Below are 23,740 nucleotides of genomic sequence, written 5' to 3' on the forward strand. Positions count from 1 at the left end.
GATTTGTTTAAAAAAACCTAAATGGACTATGGATGGCAGTGAGAAGGGCTGTTTGCTTTTCCGTGTACATAGCAGGCTTTCTTCTTTGTGCTTTTAAAAATGGTCTTTTTACAATCTCAACAGTGGGGAATTCGATATATAACAAAACAGTATGTGCGTGTGGTGGTGGTTTGTTTTTTAGGTAGCAGGGCTGGGGATTGAACTCCGGACCTTAAATGTGGGAGGCCGGCACTCAACCACTGAGCCACATCGGCTCCCCTGAGTTGTTTTTTTGTTTGTTTGTTTGCTTGTTGTTTGTTTTTTTGTTTTGCTTTTAGGAGGCACCAGGGATAAACCCGGGACCTCCCATGTGGGAAGCATGAGCTCTACCGCTTGAGCCACATTCGTTCCCCGTGCATTTATTTTTTTATCTATTTTATATTAGAGAAGTTGCGAGCTTACAGAACAATCATGCATAATGCGCAGAATTCCTGTACTTTGCCCCTCCACCAACACCTTACATTGTTGTGGAACATTCATTACAGGTTATGAAAAAGCATCAGTCAGATTATTACCATTAACTATGGTCCATACCATATACTTGATATATTTTTCCATACACCCCCTATTTTTAACACTATGTAGTGGTGTTGTATATACATTTGTTATAATAGTTCATGGGTTTTTTGTTGTTGTTGTTGTTGTTGTTGTTGTTGTTTGGAGGTCCCAGGGGTTGAACCCAGGACCTCGTGCATGGGAAGTACACGTTCAACCACTGAGCTATACCTGCTTCCCATCACATTTGTTTGTTATTTTGTTTATTTTGTTTTTTGTTTATTTTTTCATGTTTATTTTTGATCCAGTAATTTATTTCTAGCAATTTACCCTGAAGATATGCCTCCAACAATGTGAAAATACATATGCACAAGGTTATTCATTGCAACAAGGTTTGTAATTGCAAAATATTGGAAACAGGAGAGCAGATGTGGCTCAAGTGGTTGAGCACCTGCTTCCCACATGGGAGGTCCTGGGTTCGGTTTCTGATGCCTCCTGAAAAAAAACAAAACAAGGGTGAACAACAAGCAAAACAAACAAACCAAAAAACAACTCAGGGGAGCTGATGTGTTTCAGTGGTTGAGAGTCAGCTTCCTACATACAAGGTCTTGGGTTCAACCCCTGTTACCTCAAAAAACAAAACAAAACATGATTTCTGTACATTGACCTTGTACCTTGCAACTTTGCTGAATTTATTAGTTGTAGTAGTTTTCTTGTGTATTCCTTAGGATTTTCTTTATGTAAGATCATGTCATTTGTAAAAAGTGCTGCTGGGAATGTAAAATAGTATAGCCACTATGGAAAACAATTTGGTAATTCTTCAAAAAGTTAACTATACAATTATCATTTAACCTGGCAATTCCACTCTTAGGTATATACCCCAAAGAACTGAAAGCAGGGATTCAAACAGATACTTGTATAACAATGTTCATACCAGCCTTATTCTCAATAGTCAAGAGTTGGAAACACCCAAGTGTCCATCAATAGATGAATGGATTATCAAAATGTGGTATTTCCATACAATGGAATACTACTCAGCCGTAAAGAGAAATGAAGTTTTGATACATGCTATGACATTGGTAAACCTTGAAAACTTTATGCTATGTAAAATAATCCAGATATAAAAGGACAAATAATCATATGATTCTGCTTATATGAAATATCTAGAATAAGCAAATTCACAGACACAAGAAAGTAGATTAAGGTTATCAGGACTGGGAAGAGAGAAGAATGGGGAGTTATTGCTGAATGGGTACAGAGTTTCTATTTGGGGTGGTAAAACTTTTGGTAACAGATTGTGGTGATGGTTACAGAACACTGTTGATGTAATTAATAACACTGAATTATACACTTAGAGTGGTTTTAGGGGAAATTTTTGTGTTGTGTATTTGTTACCACAATAAATATTGGAAAAAAAATAATGGAGACATGTCAAAGACACAGAAGCTGCTCAAGGGGACTCCTACTGGCCAAAACTAGAACTATTTGAACATCAAAATAAATAATGATAGCAATTGATTTTTTTTTTTTCCTGGTCATTGGTATTCTTATTCTGGAGAAGACGAAAGGGTGGCTTATGAAAATCAGCCTTCTGTAGGCTGTGAGCACCTAGTGTAGCTGCTCGAGTCTGCAACTTCCACATCGTCCTTGTTTTCCTGATTTCTACCTTTCCTGTGCTTGAGTTCGTCTCTGAAGTTGTAAGTGAAGAGGAGTGGATCCTTGTCACACATTTTTCTATACACGTCACAGAGGCTCTTGAAATGGGAGATGGAGAGATGTTGGGACCCAAGAGTCAGGTCCACTTCTGCCAGGTGTAACAGTTTCTCAGTGCTTTCAATGCGATGAGCCTCAGGGAACAACAGGCCAAGTCCATGATGGCAGTATTTCCTCCGGAATTGGAACATGTTCTGCACGCCTTTTTCCACCAGCTCCATCCTGGGTTGGACCAAGGGGGTGAAGTGCACAACCCCAACGTCCACCTCTGGCTTGGGGACAAATGCCCGACCTGGAATTATAGAGTTTGTATGACCTTTGCCGAGGTACTGGGCCATGATGGAAAGCCGACTACGCTGTTTGCTTCCTGTGTTGGCTGTGAGTCTCTGCTACCTCCTTTTGAAAAGCCAAAGTTAGCTGGGTTCTGCCATAAGCAAAAGGTCCATTTCTACGAGAAACGCTTTCAAGCCACTGGATAATCAGTGGAGTTGATACACTAAAAGGAAGATTTCCAATAATATGGCCATCTGGAGGATCATCCTCCCATGGTCTTTTAAGACTTTCTGGAGACACCTTATCTATTTTAAATGTCAACACATCTCCATGGACTATTTTCAGTTTTCCCAGGGCTGCTTCCGAAAGCCTCTGTAATCTAGGAATAAATCCAGTGTCCTTGTCAACCACCAGACGTTTTGCAACATTGGCATTAAGAATGGCTTTTGGGACTCCCCCCCCCCCCCACCCGGAACCCACTTCATAAACACAAGCATTGGTCAGACTGCCAGCTTTTCTTACAATTTTATCTGTCAGCCTCAAGTCCAGGAGGAAATTCTGGGAGAGTTGCTTCACGGCTTGTAGTTTAAACAATTTAATAATCTCCCGAATCGAACAGCCATGACTTCCATACTGATTAAACAAACAAACAAACAAACAAACAAATACGGAAAGCTCTTCCTCGTAGTAGAATCCCAGCTATACATGTAAAAGAAAATCACCATTTGGCCACCATCAGAGTAGTAATTTCATCACTTTTTTGCCAGTCCAATATGTGAAAATGGAATCTCATTGCTCCAATTTGTATCTCTGTAATTATGAGACCATTTAAAATGCCCCAGAAACCATAAACCAGAATGGCTACAAAGGCTGTAAAATATGACAGGCATTTTTAAGCGTCTGCTCTCAAACCTCTTTCCCACAGCACCTACTAGAAATATTTCTCTTAATTGCAAAACCTGGCATTTAAAAAGGAAAGATCCACCCTATGCCTGACCCTGAGCTTCGCTGACTTGATTGTTTTCATCCAGTGTTTTGCTTTTCTTTTTTTTTTACATGCATCAGAGTTATTTCATGATGTAAAATATGCAATACCTTTAGCACAGTGCTTGGCCTGTAGGAAGCATTTAATAACTATTACTATTACTGTTAACAATATTACAGAAAATTATCAAATGTATAATTTTAAGTAAAATTAAATTTGTCTTTTTAAAAGAAATAAGTTATTTAGGTTTTGGACTCTGAAATACCTCCCAGAAGTAGTATAATGTTTTTATATTTTTTTCATGTTTTTTTAATTGTCTTTTTTAAAGATACATAGACCACAAAAAAATGTTACATTAAAAAATATAAGAGGTTCCCATATACCCCACATCCCACCTCACCCCACTCCTCCCACATCGGCCATGTGGGATCTAAGCCTCCTCTCTATTTAGAGGTGGAGTAGACATCACCATCCCAGGGTCCACAGGATAGAGGAATAAAATATGGACTAGAGTGGACTTACTGATATTCTACTATAGAAATATTGTGACTCTAGCAATGGAAGAAATTATATCACTGATGTGGAGACAGTGGCCACGGGAGTTGCTGAGGGCAGGGAGAGGGAAGAAGAGATGTGATGTCGGGGCATTTTCAGGACTTGGAGTTGTCCTAAATGATATTGCAGGGACAGATGCAGGACATTATATATCCTGCCATATCCCACTGAATGGACTGGGGGAGAGTGTAAACTACAATGTAAACTATTATCCATGTGGTGCAGCAGTGCTCCAAAATGTATTCACCAAATGCAATGAATTTGTCATCCAGAGTCTTTGATGTGTGTGACAAAGATATCTAGATTCTAGAATATATAAAGAACATCTACAAATAATAAGAAAAGGACAAACAATACAATCAAAAAATGGAAAACAGACATGAACAGGTCATTCCCAGAAGAGACCTGAAATGGCCAATCTATGTAAAATATGAAAAGATCACCCAATCTCTTTAGTAATTAGAAAAATGCAAAATTAAAATGACAATGAGGTACCATTTCATATCCAGCAGACTGGCAAACATTAAGCAGTCCCACATTTCCAGCTAAGGATGTGGGGAAAGGGACTCTTGAACACAGTAGGTGGAAGTACACATTGGTGCTCTGGAAAGTAATTTTGCAATACCCAGTAAAGTTCATGATGCAGGCATTCAGTTGCTCAACATGAATATTCATAGGAGCACTATTTATAATAAAAGTCAAAAAGTGGGAAAACGCAAATGCCCATCAATAATAGAATGTAAAGTAATTTGTGATATATTCTACGATGAAGTAGCACACAGCAATGAGAATGAAAAAAAACTATCCACACTCTCAACAACATAGATGAGCAAAGAGAATTCATAATGTGTGGAGCAGATCCCAGATGAATGGGATTGTGTTAAGCAAGCAAGTGTGGATTTCTTTTATTCCACATGATAACATGTATTTTTAAAAGTTAATCCTGTCAGGGGAGTTGGGAGGTGGGGGCTCCGGGCGTTTGGAGAACGGAGGGTGGAGGGTTTATGAGGTGTGTTATTGCAGCTGAGGTAGCGGGGAGACGGAGAAATTGGGGAGCCATGAGGTTGGGCAGATCTGTGGGTTAAGTTGATGGATGTGAAATATTGAAGAGGTGGTTTTTTTTTTTTTTTTGCGTTTGTATGTGTTATGAAATGGTGAGATAGGAGATGAAGGGTTGTATTTCAAAAGGAAGATGAGCTATGCATGTGGCCTTTGGAAAAGCTATTGCACTGGATCTCACATTTCTACTTTGGGGTTTTGGTTATTTTTCTCTTTTTCTCCTTGTGGGAGGGGGTGGGGGGGGGGCTCGGGAGGGAAGAGAAGCCCTTTGCTTTGGCTTGGGGTGGGTAACTAGTGAGCGGGGAGGGAGCTGAAGTTTTACACCCAGGTAGAATGAGACCTTGGGTTAGATAACTGTCACTCTGGCAGCAACCATTAGGGAATAGGTTGTTTTACACCTAGATCCTTAAAGGTGCTGTCATCCATTCTTTTTTCTGTGCCTAAACGATCTCTTTAGCTACCTTATTTACAAGCTTTAACCTAGCCCCTCAACGAAGGCCTGAGAATCTGGTGGTTGCTTTGGAAGACACATTTTTGAGCAATAGTTGCCAGGTGGCTTTGGTTGAGTGTCTTGAGTGAAAAAAATTAACAATTTGAAGAGTTCTGTCAGAGTTAATTATATGAAAAATGCTTAACTTTTTAAAGCGTAACTGTCTTACAGCTTCTTTTTCAGTAGATCTTGATATTTTGGGTTCAACACTTAATGGAGATTCTTTTTATTTCATAATTGAAGATGTATTTATAGTCTTTAAAGTGAAATGGATTTTTTAAAAATTGGGACACATATGATAACATACGTGAATCTTGAAGACATTATGCTAAGTGATATAATCCAGCCATAAAAGAACAAATATTGCATTTTCACTAATGTGAACTAAATACGAAGAATAAACGCATGGTGTTAAAATCTAGAGTACAGGTTATTAGGAGATAGGAGGGCAGAGAAGGACTACTGATGCTTAATGTATGTAGAAGTTGTAATTAACAGTAAAATTGCGGAAATTGATAGAGTTGATGGTAAGACATAATATGAGTAGAACTAATGCAGCTGGTTTATCAATGGGATTGTGGCTGAAAAAGGTAGTCTAGGGATGAAAATGTCAATTGAAAGAAAGCTAGAGAATGATCTAGGGACTGAATTGAAAAAAAAAGTTAATCATTTCAGTAGTATGGCCAAAACAAACACCAACAAGGAAAAAAATAAAAAAAGAACCTCATATCTGAATCTAATCAAGCCTCTAGGTCTAACTGCCAATTTACAGAAAATACAGGGGACAGAAGAACATGTGGAAAGATCCCTCAGGGTGCAAGCAGCAAAATCGACATTGTGGGAAACTCTACAAATGACCCAGTTTTCCTCAACAAATAATTTGTAAGGAAAAAAAGAGAGTGAGAGAGAGAGAGAAATCCTATAGATTAAAAGAGATTTAAGGATCAACAAACGATGCTGGGAAAACTGGATATCCACAAGCAAAAGAATAACATTGGACCTTGTACTATATATAAAAATTAACTCCAGTATAAAGGCAGTGGCCACCAGAGGTTCTGAGGGGAGGGAGAGGGAAGAACAGGTGTAACATGGGGGCATGTTCAGGACATTGGAATTGTCCTGCATGACATTGCAATGATAGGTACAGGTCATTATACATTTTCATAACCTATAAAATTGTGCTGGGTCATTTGTAAATATAATGTAAACTATAGTCCATGGTGAGTAGCAATGTTTCAATACATGTTCACCAATTTTAGCAAATGTGCCACATTAATGAAAGATGTTGTTAATGGGGGAAAATGGGGGAGAAGGAGGGAGTGGGGCATATGGGAATCCCCTATATTTTTTATGTAACCTTTATGTAATCTAAAGTTTCTTTACTCCAAATGTATCCATGACCTAAATATAAGAAAAACATAAAACTCTTAGAAGAAAACAGGACAAAATCCCCAGGACCTTGTGTCAGGCAATGGATTCTTACAAATAACTCCAAAAGCACACTCAACCAAAGAAAAAGTAGATAAGTTGGACTTCATAAAAATTTAAAACTTTGATGCATCAAAGGATATTATTGGGGGCATTATTCACAATTGCCAAAAGGTGGAAACAACTCAGGTGTCCATCAACTGAAGAATGGATAAACAAGCTATAGTGTATATACACGATGGAATATTGTGCAGCTGTAAGAAGAAATGAAGTCATGAAGCATATGACAACATAGATGAACCTGGAGGGCATTATGTTGAGTGAAGCAAGCCAGACACCAAAGGACAAATATGATTGCACTAAGTATGATTGCACTATTACGAACTAAATATATTGCATAAACTCATGGAGTTAGTAATTACATTATAGGTCACCAGAAAAAAGGATGAAGTTAGAGAATGGCAAGCTGGGGATTAACCTGTGCAAAATTGCTAAGAAGTTTGTTCATTAATCTTTGGAAATGAATAGAAAAGGTAAAAGCACAACATAGTGTTTGTAACTAGCAGAGTTATTATATGGGTATGACAGTTGTTAAAAAGGAACATCTAAGGTCATGTATATTACTAGAAAAAAGTTCAAAAATGTAACATGGGACTGCATAGCATAGTAAAATCCCATGCGAAATATGAATATGGGTAATACTGCATATATAAGGCCATTTTTCTTTGAAATGGAACAAATGTATGCTAAAGTTACAAGTTGTTCATATCAGGCAAAACGAAACAAAACAAAACACCAGATGCAAAGTACTAATATCTTGTATGATTCCATTGATATAAAATGTAAATATTAATCAATTTGTAAAGATGGAATTAGATTAGTGGTTATGAAGGGCTGGGGAAGGATAGAGGGGATGAGAGGTGACTGCTAAGGAAGGTGGAGTTTTTCTTTTCAGAGTAATGAAATTGTTCTAAAATTTTTTTGTGTGCTGCTGAATGCACAACACTGTGATTAAACTAAAAGCCATTGATTGCACACTCTGGATAGATTGTATGGTATGTGAATATCTCTCAATAAAACTGCTTTAAGAGAAGGATATTATCAAGAAAGTGAAAAGTGAAAAGACAACCTACAGAATGGGAAAAATAAGGGTTTAATATCCAAAATATATAAAGGACTCCTACAACTCAGGGGAAAAAAAGACAAACCAATTAAAAAGTGGACCTTGGCTCCACTGTTGAGATGTGGCTCAAACAGTTGAGCTCCGACCTACTACATGGGAGGTCATGGGTTAGGTTCTTGGTGCCTCCTGAAAAGAAAAAAAACAAACAACAAGCAAAACGAACGATAAAACCAACTCAGGGAAGTCGATGTGGCTCAGTGTTTGAGTGCCAGCTACCCACATTTGAGGTCCTGGGTTCAATTCCCATCCCCAGGTATCTAAAAAAAAAAAAAAAAGTAGACCAAAAAAAAGTGGTCAAAGGACCTGAATAGACATTTCTCCAAAGAAGATAAACAAATGACCAATAAGTACATGAAAGATGCTCAACATCATTAGCCATTAGGGAAAAGCAAATCAAAACCACAATGAGATACCACTTTACACCCACAGGATGACTTTTATTTTTATAAAATTGAAAGTAACAAGCGTTGGTGAGGATGTGGAGAAATTGGAACTCCTGTGCCTTGCTGGTGGGAATGTTAATTGATACAGCTGCTGTGGAAAACATTTTGGTGGTCCTTTAAGAAGTTAAACATAGAATTACCATATGACCCAGCAATTCCATTCTTAGGTATATATCCCCAAAGAACTGAAGGCAAGGACTCAAACAGATATTTGCACATCAGTGTTCACAGCTACATTATTTACAATAGCCAAAAGGTGGAAACAATCCAAGTGTCTACCAAAAGATGAATGGATAACCAAAATGTGGTATTTCCATACAACGTAATAATACTATTCAGTCATGAAAAGAAATGAAGTTCTGATACACACTATGACATGGGCAAACCTTGAAAACATTATGCTAAATGAAATAAGCCAGACCCAAAAGGACAAATATTGTATCATTCCACTTATATGAAATATTCAGAATAAGCAAATTCACAGAAACAAAAAGTAGATTAGAGATTACCAGGAGCCAGAGGAAGGGAAAATGGGGAAGTATTGCTTAATGGGCAGTTTCCATTATGGGTGATGAAATATTTTTAGTAATGGAAGGTGGTGATGGTGGCATAACATTGTAAAAGCAATTAATGCCATTGATTACACACTTAAAAATGGTCAAAATGGCAAATTTTGCGTTAATATATATTACCACAGTAAAAAAAATCTGAACTGACAAACTAAGAGAGGGAGATTTAAAGAGAGGAATTAATTAATTGCAATGTGTGGACCTTGTATGAACTCAAACCACTCTTTAAAATTATTTGAGAATTGAACACTGACTCAATATTTGATGTTATTAAGGAATTATGTTCATTTTTAAGGTGAGCTAATGGTATCATTTGTGTTTTTGAAAGCCCCTTATCTCTTAAAGAATCATACTGGAAAAGGTATAGATTAAATGAAAAAAAGTACTAACTCCTACAAATCAATATTCACCCAGTCAATAAATATTTATTGAGGACCTACTGTAGCACCTAGTAAATGCCAGGCATTTTACTAGGTGCTTGGGATACATCAGGAATCACATACCTCCAAAAAAAAAAAAGACAGAAAATAAGTGTCTAGTGGGGGGAATTTGAGTATGAGCTGAATGAACTGTGTGAAACTAAGGCATTACCGTTAAGCTGTGTTAGGTGTGAAAACAGCATTGAGGTTACGTAAAAAAGGAAAAAAAGCCCATTTTTTCTTGGAGATGTAACTTGAGTAGTGGAATAGTCTTGAATTTGCTCAAAGTAGTTCAGCAAGGAAAACAAAAGAAGAAAAGGTTAAAAAAAAAAAGGAGGGTAGATGACGCAAATGTGTAAAATCCTGAGAATGACTGAATCTGCAGGATGGGGACATAGAGGGGGTCAGTGTTTACTCTAATTGAATAGGTTTGAAAATTGAGGGGAAAAAAAACCTAAAGGAAATCTAATTCATAAAATCATAAAACTTATGGCATGAATTTTGCTGTTAAAGAAAGGAATTGGTATTCGTGCATCTGGCCTATTAATTATATCGAAAATCTGTACATACATTTATATATCTTCTTACTGTGTTAACTATTTTTCTTTCGTAATACATGAATATTAACGTATGAGTTAAAACTCCACTTAACTTTATGTTGTGACTTTTTTTAAGTGGGGACTTATACATCTCTCCTCGATTGCCATTGGTGTTTCCAAGCAAAGCACTGCTCCTCCCACTCTCCTTTAACCGAAAGGGACGCTGAAGCCCGGTAGGCATGACTTGCCCTGTTGCATCCAGGCAGGCATTCATCTGATTAAAACCTGTTTTACTCAGTTCGTCAGGTCAAGTCGGGATTCCGCTTGAACCGGGTTTCCTTCTCCTTTCTCTCATCATAGCTAAGCATGCAGTAAGCGGCAAATAAGTGCTCCTTTGGAAAAAGAGACCCTTCCTCAGTCTAGGGGCTGCGCGGAATGCCCAGACTCTGCATAAATCCTTAACGGTGCAGATGGAGCCCAATACAGATCTTTGTTCAGGGGACCGCAAGTGCTTTATAAATGCTCCTGCTCCGTGCTGTGTAGGAGCCTCCTTCGGATTCAGAAAGAGCACTCAATTAAGTGGCTGGGGTCACCTTCAATGTCCGGTCGAGGGTGGTGGGGAATTGAGGAGGCAAATCAGTTCTCAACGACGTGCTCACAGGTAGCCTCCCTAGAGGCAACGGGGCTTCTCATTCGTGCGCCAGGCTGACACCGGCATTACTCAGGTTTCGGGTGCGTCCCTGGGCACCAGGCTGGGAGGAAGAGGTCTGGCGGAGCTGGGGTTGGGTGGGGTTGGCCATTCCTCTAGTTCCCTCAAAGATGGGGGAAAAGAGAGGCTTCATTTGCCCGTCTGTGAAATGGGGCCCCAGGGTGGAGAGCGCGCGCCGGGATGAGGAGCGAGGGTGAGGTGGGGTAGACGGGGCTCGTCTTCTTCCTCCCTCCCCCATCTCTCCCACCGCGGCTTGCCAGGATTCGAAATCTGGCGTTGCTCCTCGGACGGCCACGGAATCGCCGGCTCTGAATGCTCAGGAGCCGGAAAGGTGCGAGCGCGAATGCCCTGCGCGCCTACGTCCCGCCGCCGTTCCTCTGCCCTCGACACTCCCGCTCCTCCTTCCCTCTATCCTCCTGCACCCCCTCCTCCTGCGTCCCCGCCCCGCTCCTGCCCTCTCATTGGCCGAGCCTGCCAGCCGGGCCTCCCCGGGTTTTAAAGGGCCCGCTCTCCGTGCCGCCCTGGGAGCCGCAGCTGGTCCCGGCCTTGAGGCCTGCGGGGTAGGCTGCCCGGAGGAGGCGGCGACGGCGGTGGCGGCGGTGCGTCCCCGGCCCCTAGGACCACGGATTTCTTCCTGCCAGGTGGGTTGCCAAATAGTGCGCGCGCGGCTCCCTCGCTCCCATCCCTGCTCCGGCCTCCCCGCGCGCGGAGGCTTTGGTCGGTGTCTTGGGGCCCCCTCCCCATCACCTTTCCAACTTCTCCTCCCACTCTGTCCTCCCCCTCCCCTCCACCTCCTTGCAGCCCCCGGACCTGGACCGGGCTTTGTTGGAGGTCGCCAGAGGACGGGTGGGGTGGGGGGTGAGATGGGGCGCTCAGGGATACAGGACACCCCCCCAACCTGTACAAGGAGAGATGCACACGGCCCCCAAATGTCACAGGGTTCCCCTCCCTGCCCTCCACACGGAGCCATCCAAGCTGGTTCTATGCCTTGGCAACCAGGAAGCCCCCGCACCCCCCATTTCATATACAGGCCTACAATGTACACCACTCAATCACCATCGGACCCCGGCTGTTCACAGCTTACAAGAGACACAGGTCCTCTCCATTCACAGCAGGTCAGTCTGTGTGTGTGCGCTCCCACAACACCCCTCCCACACACACTTGACCGCTCAGTCTGATGTACCCGACGCTCACACCCTCCTCCAGCCGCCACCCCACCCCCGCCCCATACCCCCACCCCGTCCCGGTCTCTCCAAGAGCTGGGCAGCCCCAAACTGAAATCTGAGTGCTCAAGTCATCCCTTGAGCACCGGTCTGCCCCATGGACGTCCCAGCTCCCTCTCTGTCCGTCCCCTCCCACACTTTGGCAGGTCTCTCCGTCTGTCCATCCATCCGTGGGGGTCTGCGATGGCCACCTTCAGCCGCCAGGAATTTTTCCAGCAGCTGCTGCAGGGCTGTCTCCTGCCCACCGCCCAGCAGGGCCTTGACCAGATCTGGCTGCTCCTTGCCATCTGCCTCGCCTGTCGCCTCCTCTGGAGGCTCGGTAAGTGTCAGGATCACACCTACAACGTTCATCTCTGCCAAGTGTGACAAAGCCACAACCTGCCATGTCAAGCCAGGCCCCGCTCTGTCCCAACCTGGCCAAGCCCAGGCTGTGCCAACTACCCGGGTTGCCCTCCCCTTTCTTCCAGCCCACCAATTCCCTATCTTGTTCTCTCTCTCTCTTACCCCAAGGGCTGCCATCCTACCTGAAACATGCCAGCACCGTGGCAGGTGGTTTCTTCAGCCTCTACCACTTCTTCCAGCTGCACATGGTTTGGGTCGTGCTGCTCAGCCTCCTGTGCTACCTCGTGCTCTTCCTCTGCCGACATTCCTCCCATCGTGGCGTCTTCCTCTCTGTCACCATCCTCATCTACCTACTCATGGGGTATGGGTGTACGTCCTCATTCTCATGCTGTTGTCAGATGGAAGGGGCGGCTGGGTGCCTCCTCATGAGGTACAGGGAGGGTGTGGGATTCCCTGAAGAAGGGTGTCTGGGGGACTCATTCTTCTCTGAGGGGAGCACAGAACAGGGAGGGTGCTGGATGATCCTGGAGAAGGGAATCTGGGAATCTTGTTCTCACATGAGGTTACACAGGACAGGGAGAGCACGAGAACCTCTTTGAGGAGGAACCGTGAGAAAGTTGTTCGTCTGCAAGGTTAGACAGAACGAGGAAGGCCTGGGCTCCCCTGAAAGAGGGAGTCCAGGAGATTCATTCCTCCATGAGGTTGTGCAGGACAAGGGAAGGCATAACTTTCTGCACCTTGGGTTTCCACCTTTTGATGTCCCTGAGGGCCTGGGGGGTCATGGGGCCAAGACCACCACCTCTCTTCCCTCAGTGAGATGCACATGGTGGACACCGTGACCTGGCACAAGATGCGAGGTAGGCAGCCCTGCCCCTCGCACCTGCCCCAACCCTCTGCCCCAGCCCACACCTCTTAACTCCCCCCACCTTGTGTCTTTCTTTCCCCACTTTCCTCCTGGGTCTGCCCACCCTACTGGACATGTAGGTCTCAGATTCCCCTCGCCCTTGTCTCTCTCTACCATGTCCATTGCCCGCCCTTCCCCCCTATCCCCCAAGTCTGTCTGTGCCATGTCATCGTGTACATGCCTGGCGCTTGAGTGGGGGTGTCCACCTGTCCTGAACCCACTTGCCCACCTGCCTGTCTGATCCCATGCCCACCTGTCCATCCTCACACTTCCCTTTCCCTACCACCTCTCACGTGGTACTCCCAATCCAACCCCTCCCCCACGCTGACCTGCTCTCTGCCCATCCACTTGACCATGGGCGCCATACATAGGGGCCCAGATGATCGTGGCCATGAAGGCAGTGTCTCTGGGCTTCGACCTTGACCGGGGCGAGGTGGGTGCGGTGCCCTCCCCTGTGGAATTCATGGGCTACCTCTACTTCGTGGGCACCATCGTCTTTGGGCCCTGGATCTCCTTCCACAGCTACCTACAGGCTGTCCGAGGCCGCCCGCTGGTGAGGTCCTGGGTGGACAAGGTGGGCAGGGACAGTGGGGACCGCCCTGGGGCAGCGCTCAGGGAGCCTTGATTTCCCACCCCACCCCCAAACAGAGCCGCCGATGGCTGCGGAAGGTGGCCTGGAGCCTGGTGCTGGCCCTGCTGTGCCTTGTGCTGTCCACCTGCGTGGGCCCCTACCTCTTCCCATACTTCATCCCCCTGGACGGTGACCGTCTCCTTCGCAAGTGAGCACAGCCTTCGAGGCCTCTGCTCTGCAGTGAGGGGGTGGTGTAGGGACCTGGGGTCTCCCCAGCTCTGAGCCTGTCTCTTAATGCTTCTGTCTGTCTTCTGTTACTACAGCAAGAAACGCAAAGCCAGGTAAATGAGGGCAGGTACCAAGGGCGAGTGGGGCTGACTGAGGGTGGGGGCGGGGGTGGCGAAGCACAATCGGGGACTGATTGGTTCTGTAAGTCTGCATCTGCTTGCTGTCTACCCCATGACTAGACAGAGAGTGGGTGCCCGTCTGTGGCTGCCTGTTTGGCCAAGATTGGCTCAGTGTATGACACCATGTACAACTGGCACTCTGACACATCTCGTGTCTGGCTGTCCATCTGTTCCGCTGTCTCACCATTAGAAGCAACTTATGTAACTGATGGGAAGTGACAAATCTGTGTTGGTTGGTGCCGCCGACCTGTCTGTGACTCTGGCTCGGGGGAGGTATGGGTAGTTGGCCTATTGACAAGTGCCTTGCTGAACGTGGGACTGAGTCCTAGCCATCTGGCTGTGCCATTATCAACAATAGGGTATGTAGCTGTCCCTGGATGAGTCTGTGTTGCCGATTCTGACCTGTTATGTCTGACCGTGGTGTGTTGTGTGCCTGTTTGTGATTCTGCCTGTGTGTCTGCTTTGTCTGGCTCCTTGGCATGGTCTAACCAACTACGTGCCTGTGCCTGTTCGTGGGATCCACTGTCTGCCTCTGGTTTGACTATAGGATTTGATCTGTCTGATTGTGACACCCCTTCCCTACAAACCACCCCCTCCCCTAATGGCCACTGGTTATGCCTGATGCTGAATGAGGCTCCAAACGGTGGAGTGACTTGCCCGGTGTCACCTCCCACCCCCACCCCCGAGGCAGCCAGACCTTAAACCCAGGCCAAATTCCGGGATCCAGGCTTTTTCAGGCTTTTTCAGTGCAGAATGCCGCCTGCTTTTTTTTTTTTTTTTTTTTTTTTACAACATCTGACTGTGCAAACTGGCAGGGTGACCGTGCTTGACTGTAGAATTGGGTGTGTGGGTGCGGGAGGGGCAGCGGTCGGTGGTCTCTGTGCCTCACTGAAGGGATTTTTGTCTGCCTCGGGGTCAATGAGTCGGGTTAAAGAACTATGACGCTGGGAAGTCTCATCGTGCTTGGGTCTGGCCGTGAGGTTGTGGCAGGGTCCCGGGCTTGTGAGGTCGGGCCCCTGACGATGGCTGTGTCTGGATGCCTGGCCACGTCAGGCTGCAGGACCATGTCATACTTTAGGACAGCTTGCGCAGCTGTTTAATCCACAGGAAACTGTCCCATGGTGTGTGTCTGCGTGCTGACCATTGTAGTCCACCTCTTGCTGCTATGTTTCTGTCTGTCTTGTTTATGAACCACTTGTGCCAACTCCCAGGGCCTCTCTGACTCTCTCCCCTTTCTTCTCTGCTGCCCTCCCGACCCCTGGGGCCCTAGGGGCACCATGGTAAGGTGAGTCCACACAGTGGAGTCGGGGATGGGGGGGTGCCGTGCCAGGGCCTGGGCGTGACACCTGTTTCCCCTTCTCCTTCCTCCCCAGGTGGCTGCGAGCCTATGAAAGTGCTGTCTCCTTCCACTTCAGCAACTATTTTGTGGGCTTTCTGTCCGAGGCCACAGCCACGTTGGCAGGGGCCGGCTTCACCGAGGAGAAGGATCACCTGGAATGGTGAGGAGGGCTGAGGGCCCCCTTCCCACCCTCCAGTCCCATAGGGTGCTGCCTAGAAGAGCACAGGGAGGAGGGGGGGTGCTCCCGGGGAAGGGAAAGGCCAAGAAAAAAGTGTGGAAATCAGATGGGTTGAGATCCCTAGCGGATTTGCAGGTCTCCTCTGCCCCCAGGGACTTGACAGTGTCCAAGCCACTCAACGTGGAGCTGCCCCGGTCAATGGTGGAAGTTGTTACAAGCTGGAATCTGCCCATGTCTTATTGGCTAAATAACTGTGAGTCACAAGTCACCAATCCAGGGGAGTCGGGTATTCCCAGCCCTGGCCCTGTCACACATTCATTCGACAAATACTTGCTGAGCACCAGACTGTATACTAGACCCTGAAGATAATGTTGGGGAGAGAAAAAAAAAAGACATACACCCCTGCCCACGAGGAGCTGGTATTTTACTGGGGATGGAGCAGATAATAAACAAGAACTACACAATAGTTCAGGTGGTGATGAGAGCTAGGTGAAAAATAAAGCAGGTAAGGGTGATCTAGGAGTGTTGGCCCAGGGGAGAGGGGAGCAGTTAGGGGGCAGGTTGCAAATTAAAATGAATTAACTAGGGGAAGTCTCCCTGAGGAAGTGGCATTTGAACAAAGACCTGAGGAAGGTGAGGGAGCTAACAATGTAAATTTGTAGAAGAAGAATATAACAGATGGAGGGAACAACCAGGGCAAAGGTCCTGAGGCAGGAGGTTGCTTGGTTTATGTGAGGAACAGCTAGGTGGCCAGTGTGGCTGGAGCAGAGTGAGTGAGGGGGACAGTGGTAGGAGGTGAGGTCAGAGGGGTGTCAGGGTCCCAGATCCTGTAGGGCCTCCATCGTGGATGACTTGGGTTTTTTGTCTGAGGGAGATGAGAGCCATGGCAGGGGTCAGAGCAGGGGAGGACCATGCCTGACTTGTGTTGTAGCAGAGGACTGGGAAGGGGGCAAAGGCAGAAGCGGTGAGGAGGCCATTGCAGGAGCCACTGATGGAGGTGGCAGTGGGCAGTGGGCATGGTTAGGAGAGGTCAAATTCAGGATAAATTTTGAAGGTGGAACTGACAGAAGTTGCCGAGATAGGATGTGGGGAGGGGCACGGGGGAGTGGATCAAAGTTTTTACCCTTAGGAACTGAAAGAGTGGAGTTGACCTTGGCCTAACTGGGGTTGACACCAGGGTGGGTGGTGGGGACTGGGTTTGGAGAGATGAGCCAGAGCTCGTTCGGGACCTGTGAAATTTGAAGCCATCTTGAGGGTTTAAACTGGGGGAACGGGGGCTCCCACAGGTTGTGGGTCTCCTTATCCTGCCCTATGGCCTTCCAGGAAGGGCAGGAGGGATCTCAGGAGTATCTTGACCCACATCTCCTCCCTCCAGACGTTTTCAAGAATGCACTCCGCCTGGGGACTTTCTCAGCTGTGCTGGTCACCTATGCAGCCAGCGCCCTCCTGCACGTGAGCAGGGCTGAGGGCTGAGGGTGGAAGCTGGGCCAGTGGGCTGGGGGGTGGGTGGGGGGTGGGTGGCAAGGTCTCCTCCCAGCTCATCTCCTTGCCCCACCCTGGATGCCCTCAGGGCTTCAGCTTCCACCTGGCGGCGGTGCTGCTGTCCCTGGCGTTTATCACTTACGTGGAGCACGGTGAGTGCAGGGCTCAGCCCAGCGGCCCTGGCCTGGACAAGGTGGAAGGAGGTTGGTGAGGGACTGGAAACCCCATCCCCGGAGGCCACCCTGATCCCCTCCCCCCCTCCCCCAACCCACCCCAGTCCTCAGGAAGCGCCTGGCTCGGATCCTCAGTGCCTGCGTCTTGTCGAAGCGGTGCCCACCAGACTGTTCACATCAGCATCGCTTGGTGAGGGTTCAGCTGATGGGTGGGGGGCGGGTGGACCTCGTGCCCAGGACCCTCCCCCCCCGCCCCTCAAAGAAAATGATACTTCTGTTCCCATCTTATATCTCTCTCAGGGTGCCCGGCTTCCTCTTCCGGTGCCTGAGCCGTCCTCATAACCTGGCTTCTAGTCATCGGCAGCCATTTCTAGACCAGACATTTATTGCACGCCTGTGTATATGCACACCTGGCATTCTTTCCCCCAGCGAATATTTATTGCCTACCTGCTGGTACCAGGCACTGTACTAGGTGCTAGGGGTGGACAAAGTCCCGGTCCTTATGGAACTAACTTTTGAATGGGGGAGACAGTAAAAAAAATACGCCAGTGAAGCATGATCGTTTGCTACGTGGGGATTAGCGCTAAGGTGAAAAGAAATACAGGAAAGGGGACAGGAAATATCAGGGTCTGGGTAGTTTCAGCTTTAAATTGGCAAGTCAGGGAGGGCCTCCCGGAGGAGGTCACTTTTGCACTCTTTAACTGAGGTAGGTGAGGGAGAGAATCACCAGGGCAAAGGCCCGGAGATGGGAGTGGGCCCGGGATATGGAGGAACAGCTAGGAGACCTGTGTGTCTCCAGCAGAGTGACCAAGGAGTGGGGGGGACGGTGGTGGGAGGGGTGAGTGGAGATGTCGCCAACGGCCCCCGCCCCTTAGGGCCCTAGAGGTGATAGTAGGGACTTGTTTTTGTTTTGTTTTCATTCTGTTTGCAATAAGAAGACAACCCTGTATTTGTCCTCGCACCCGACAACTGATGTCCCTCACCATGAAAGCCCTGACTCCATGACCCACCATTCTTCCTCCTCTGCCTGAATACTCTCACTTCCCCCCAACTTGGACATGACCTGGACACCCTCACTGTTAACAGGCCCCTCCTCCTCAGTGATACCCTTTGACCTCCCCACATTGGGTCTGAACCATCTCTTTCATACCTCAGGGGGTACCTTGGCCATCCCCACTCCTCGGACCCACTGCATCTTGTGTGTTTCCCTGGGCTCCCCTGCTCGGGTGGGGCTGGGGCGACAGCGAGCAGGTCCAGCAGTCGAGCCTATCTGTCTGTCCCCCGCACAGGGCCTGGGGGTGCGAGCCTTAAACCTGCTTTTTGGGGCCCTGGCCATCTTCCACCTGGCCTACCTGGGCTCTCTGTTCGATGTGGACGTGGACGACACCACAGAGGAGCAGGTGAGGTGGAGTCCTGGGACCCCGGAAGGGTTAGCCTGGGATGGTGCCACCACTTACGGGAAATGCGAGGACCGAGGTGGGGCAGCGAGGCCTGAGGTCTCCAGGCTGGGTTTCTTTAGCTGGTGCAGGCAGTGCTTCTCAGTCCTTTTCACTGTCCTTCTGGTCCTTTCATACTGCTGGGTCTTTAATTTGGCTGGAGCAGGCCAAATCGGTGTTTCACTTCTTTTAAATGAATAGATGTATTTTATAGAGATGGGGTCCAAAACCCAGGCGTTACTTTTTTTATTATTAATTTTTATTTCATTTCTTTTCTGTGTAAGTAGAAGTAGCAAGATCTGGGTTGTCGTTCTTATTTACTTTAAAAAAAAAAGATATTGTAGTTTTACTCAGGTTGAGGGTACCAACTCTGGGTTTATCTACTTTAAACATTTATATTAACATGTATATATTATTTTTATTCATGCTGAGTATGCAAATTCCAGGTTTTACTTCTTTTTAAATTAAAAACATTTTAAAAATAAAATGTTATTGATGTATATCATTCATACATGAACATACGTAAACAATAAGTGTGTAGTAAAAGTTGTGAACTTACAAAACAAACAAGCATATCATCATACAGGGTCCCATACATCACCCCACCACCAGCACCTTGCCTTGTTGTGAAACATTTGTTACAAACTATGAAAGAAGTTGTCAAAATATTGCTACTAACTATAGCCCGTATCTTACAATTGTGAACAATTTTGTAGATAACTTTTAGAAATTTGGCTCTTGCAAAATCCAAGTTTTACTTCCTTTTTTAAAAAAGTTTGTACTCTTTTTTATTGAAAACAAAACTTTATTTCATATTGTTTTTGTCATTTAAAACGATTTTTAAAATTTGTATTCAAATTGAGTGTGAAAAATCTGGGCTATGCTTCTTCTTTAAGTTTAAAAAAACTTTTTATTAAATATTTAAAAATAAGTAGTGTATATCACATGGTTCAAATACCAAACACTTTTCAAGATATTCAGGGAAACGTCTTGCTCCCATCCCAGGCCCTTTCTTCCCAGTACTGCGCTCTGCGCCCTTAACAGACAACCACCTTTGTTCATTTTATTTATTTATTCATTTATTTTAAAGATTTGTTTTATTTATTTCTCTCCCCTTCCCCGGCCCCCCCCCCTCCCCCCCGGTTGTCTGCTCTCTGTGTCCATTCGCTGTGTGTTCTTCTGCGTCCGCTTGCATTACCAGGCAGCACCGGAAAACTGCATCTCTTTTTTGTTGCGTCATCTTGCTGCGTCAGCTCTCCGTGTGTGCAGGGCCACTCCTGGGCAGGCTGCACTTTTTTCATGCGGGGTGGCTCTCCTTACGGGGTGCACTCCTTGCGCGTGGGGCTCCCCTATGCGGGGGACACCCCTGCGTGGCACAGCACTCCTTGAGTGTGGCAGCACTGCGTGTGGGCCAGCTCACCACAGATCAGGAGGCCCTGGGTACTGAACCCTGGACCCTCCATATGGTAGGCGGATGCTCTATCAGTTGAGCCGTGTCCACGTCCCACCTTTGTTCATTTTATTAAAACATTCTTCCAAAATTTCAACACAAGCAAATATAAACATACATTTTAATTCCCTCTCCTGTTTTTTGTTTTTTGTCAACAGAATTTAACCTTATTTGGGGAGAAGACAGGATGAACCTAACACTGGTGATTGGCCCTCTGAGGCTGCATTTTCTCCTTAGGAAGGTGGGCTGGACTGGGGTGGGCTGTGTTTGGCAGGTGCTTTGGTGATTTGGGATCTGCCTGGATACCCAGCTGGACCTCAGGCCGGTCTCCCCAGAGTAGATGCCTGAGATCGCTGAGAAATCGTTGGCTGCACCCACAAGCTGGGTAGGTCTATACTGCCCAGCCCTGGCCCCTATGCCGTCTCTGGCACTGGGTGCAAGTCAGACCCAGGATGGAGAAAGAAAGAGCAACCATGACAGAAGTTCCTCTTCCCTGAGCGGTCCTGCCGCAGGACAAGCCACATCGCTGTGGTCCTCTTCGTGGGGCTGGAAAACCTTACCAGTGCCTGGTGCTTGGGGTCCTGTGTCAGGACGCAGTGGGTGGCATGGTACAGAACGTTGAGCTTCTGGAAGGCCTCACTGTCAGTCATGGGTCCCACCACCCATGTGGCACAGGAGGCCCACATATCCCCTCTTCCCCGGATTTTACTCAAATGGTAGCACATGAAAGACACTCTTGTGCAGGTTGCTTTTTTCCACATTATAATTCTTGAGACTCTTGCACATGGGTATGGAGAGAATGTTCTCATTCTTTTTAATTTTCTTTTTTTTTTTTGAGGTACCAGGGCCAGAGATCGAACCCGGGACCTCGGGTGTGGGGAAGCTGGCACTCAACCACTGAGCCTGTACATGGCTCCCCTGAGCTGTTGTGTTTATTTCCAATAGTTTGCTTAGTGTTTGTTTTTTTAGGAGGCACCAGGGATCAAACCAGAGACCTCCCATGTAGGAAGCAGGCACTCTACTGCTTGAGCCACATCTGCTCCCTTCATTCATTTTTTTTTTCCCATTGTGAGGATGTGACATAGTTTATTTAATTTGCCCCTTATTGGTAGCCACTCAAAGGGTTTCCAGTCCTTTCCTATTGCAAATGGTGCTGCAGCAGGTAACCTCATACTCACACAGGTGCAGCTACAACTGTAGGATCTATTCCTGATTGCAAAATGGAGAAGTTACCTCCTGCCCTCCCACTGGCAATGTGCCTGTTGCCCCACCAGCACAGGGTGCCTTTTCAAACCTCCTGGATATGTTTGCTGGTTTGATAGGGGCAAGATTTTAAGTGAGGCAGAGCACCTTCTCATATGTTTTAAGAGCTATTTGTTTTTCCTTTACTAGGAATAGCTTGATCACTTTCTTTGCCAATTTTTGTCTTTTTAAGACATTGATGTCTGTTAGCTCTTTATAGATTAGGAAGATTACAGGCCAGACAGTGGGACTGCCTTGTCTTATTTTCAAATGTTTTTTTTTTAATCATCACTCTCCCTTTCCCCGGTAACCTCTAATCTGCTGTAAATCACTGCGAATTTACTACAAAATGATTTTTTAAAAGAAGAAAACACAAAAGAACAAAGAAAAAAAAACCCACAAAAACCTAAATCTGGTTTACCTTTTATAGGTACACGGGCCTTTCTCTGGGGCCTCACCTGGAATTACCATGGAGTCACAGCAATGACCTTGAGCAAGAGATGCATTTTCCTGAGACCTTCTTTGTCCTGACTGAGCAGGACCATCACCTCTCTCTCTCCCACAGGGCTACGGAATGGCATACACTGTCCACAAGTGGTCAGAGCTCAGCTGGGCCAGTCACTGGGTCACTTTCGGATGCTGGATCTTCTACCGTCTCATAGGCTGAGGCACATCTGTGGACCCTCACAGCCTCCTCGAGACCCCTCCTCAGGGCGTCAGCTCTGATGGGGGATGAGGGCAGGCCCCTCTCCATCCTTGACCCCCAATACCCCCACACACACTGCACACACACATCATTCCATGCCTGTCTATCTCCACTCCACTACAAGGCGGGGAGGGAGTGTTCCCTGCTGGGGCCCTAGGGGTGGAGGATATGCTGGGAAGCAAAGAGGGGGAGATCAGGGTCTCCCCGCCTTCTCCCTTTTTATATAGTTTGTTATTGTCAAATAAAAGTAGGAAAGCTATGATAGGCTCTTTCTTTACTGCTCAGAGGGGATTAGGTTGTGAGCGCGGAAAGGGTAAAGCATGGATCAAGATTTAGAAGCTGGAAACCATGAAGAGGGAGTAAGTTGTGATTGGTCCAGGGTTAATCTATGATTCAAAATTGGATAATGAGCCCGAGGATGGCAGTGGCCCGGTCCTAACTGATTAGCGTGGCACGGGCACAGATTGGAAAGTTGGATGAGAAGGAGGCCTGAGTCTAATTGGTGGAAAATGGAGGCATCTGCATTTTTTTTTTTTTTTTGAGGTACTGTAGCTGGGGGTCTGAACCCGGGGACCTTGTATTTGGGAACTGGAGCTCAACCACTGAGCCACATTGGTGCCCCTGAGATAGGTGTTTTGGTTTTTTTTATTTTTCCCATTTGTTTGCTTGTTGTTTGTTTATTTTTATTTTAGGAGGCACCGGGGTTTGATCCCCCAGACCTCCCATCTGGGAAGCAGGTGCTCAACTGCTTGAGCCACATTTCACTCCCTGGGATGCGCGTTCTGATGGGTTGTTCTGACTGTGACAGCGAGGGAAGACAAAGACAGATGAAGGGTTGATGCTTATCAGTCTTCAGTACGGAGGGGTTTGGGCTCCTATTGGTTAGGAGGTCTTGTGGGTCTGAATTCTGATTGCGCGGCATGGGCGCCGATTGGCTAAGGCTTACGGAGTTCCTACCGGCTCTTTAAAGCCGGTACAGGGAAATCGCGCGTCATCATGCCACTCGGCCCGCAGGACTGAGGGGCCTGGGGGGTCTGATTAGGACTTCTGACTTTAAGTCGGGAGAGCAAGGGTGACCCGCTGCTGTTAGGACAGGAATTCTGAGCGCTGAAGAGCCTAAGGACTGAGGGGCGGAGGTTGGGAGCAGAGGGCAGTGTGATCTGTTGATTTGCCTAGCGAATTAACAGTTTTCTTGACCATTCGGGCTTTGGGACTGGGGGAAAGGAGGTTGCCCGATTAGTCGCCCTACCTAGAAAAGGAGGTGAGTGGTGACAAAGCAGGGCGGATTTATCCAGCGGGAGGGGAAGGGTGGGCGGTGGGCGCTTCACTGACTCCGGGTTGTAATTAACCGCTCTGCGGTCGTCCCCGCCTCCGCCCCTCTGCTGACT

General features: G+C 46.7%; 1 protein-coding gene and 1 pseudogene across 5 annotated transcripts; one reads left to right on the plus strand and one right to left on the minus strand.

Annotated features, from left to right (window-relative positions):
* Window positions 1-2,076: 2,076 nt before the first annotated feature.
* Window positions 2,077-10,990, minus strand: LOC131277117 (dimethyladenosine transferase 1, mitochondrial pseudogene; annotated as a pseudogene).
* A 399-nt stretch (window positions 10,991-11,389) lies between these two features.
* PORCN (porcupine O-acyltransferase) lies at window positions 11,390-22,611 on the plus strand. Of its 5 annotated transcripts, XM_004455421.3 has the most exons (16): window positions 11,390-11,540; window positions 11,930-12,014; window positions 12,269-12,441; window positions 12,633-12,825; window positions 13,278-13,321; window positions 13,740-13,921; window positions 14,017-14,147; window positions 14,263-14,280; window positions 15,617-15,631; window positions 15,720-15,845; window positions 16,016-16,116; window positions 17,239-17,315; window positions 17,434-17,497; window positions 17,623-17,708; window positions 18,808-18,918; window positions 22,212-22,611. In XM_004455421.3, the coding sequence occupies exons 3-16, from the start codon at window positions 12,306-12,308 to the stop codon at window positions 22,311-22,313; spliced, it is 1,386 nt and encodes a 461-aa protein (XP_004455478.1). In that variant the 5' UTR covers window positions 11,390-11,540; window positions 11,930-12,014; window positions 12,269-12,305; the 3' UTR covers window positions 22,314-22,611. The 5 variants fall into 5 exon arrangements, with proteins under 5 accessions (XP_004455478.1, XP_004455480.1, XP_012379505.1 ...); XM_004455423.3 differs by lacking the exon at window positions 15,617-15,631; XM_004455422.3 differs by lacking the exon at window positions 11,930-12,014 and having other exon boundaries at window positions 11,413-11,540.
* Window positions 22,612-23,740: the final 1,129 nt, after the last annotated feature.

This window comes from Dasypus novemcinctus, chromosome X (assembly GCF_030445035.2).
Source record: "Dasypus novemcinctus isolate mDasNov1 chromosome X, mDasNov1.1.hap2, whole genome shotgun sequence".
NCBI classification, from domain to species: Eukaryota; Metazoa; Chordata; class Mammalia; order Cingulata; family Dasypodidae; genus Dasypus; species Dasypus novemcinctus.

Excerpts from the sequence above, each read along its gene's own strand:
- PORCN (XM_004455421.3), top strand. The coding sequence starts at position 12,306 with ATGGCCACCTTCAGCCGCCAGGAATTTTTCCAGCAGCTGCTGCAGGGC. Across the intron at positions 13,322-13,739 it reads GACCTGGCACAAGATGCGAG|GGGCCCAGATGATCGTGGCC; the intron begins GTAGGCAGCCCT and ends CGCCATACATAG. Across the intron at positions 15,846-16,015 it reads GAGAAGGATCACCTGGAATG|GGACTTGACAGTGTCCAAGC; the intron begins GTGAGGAGGGCT and ends CTCTGCCCCCAG.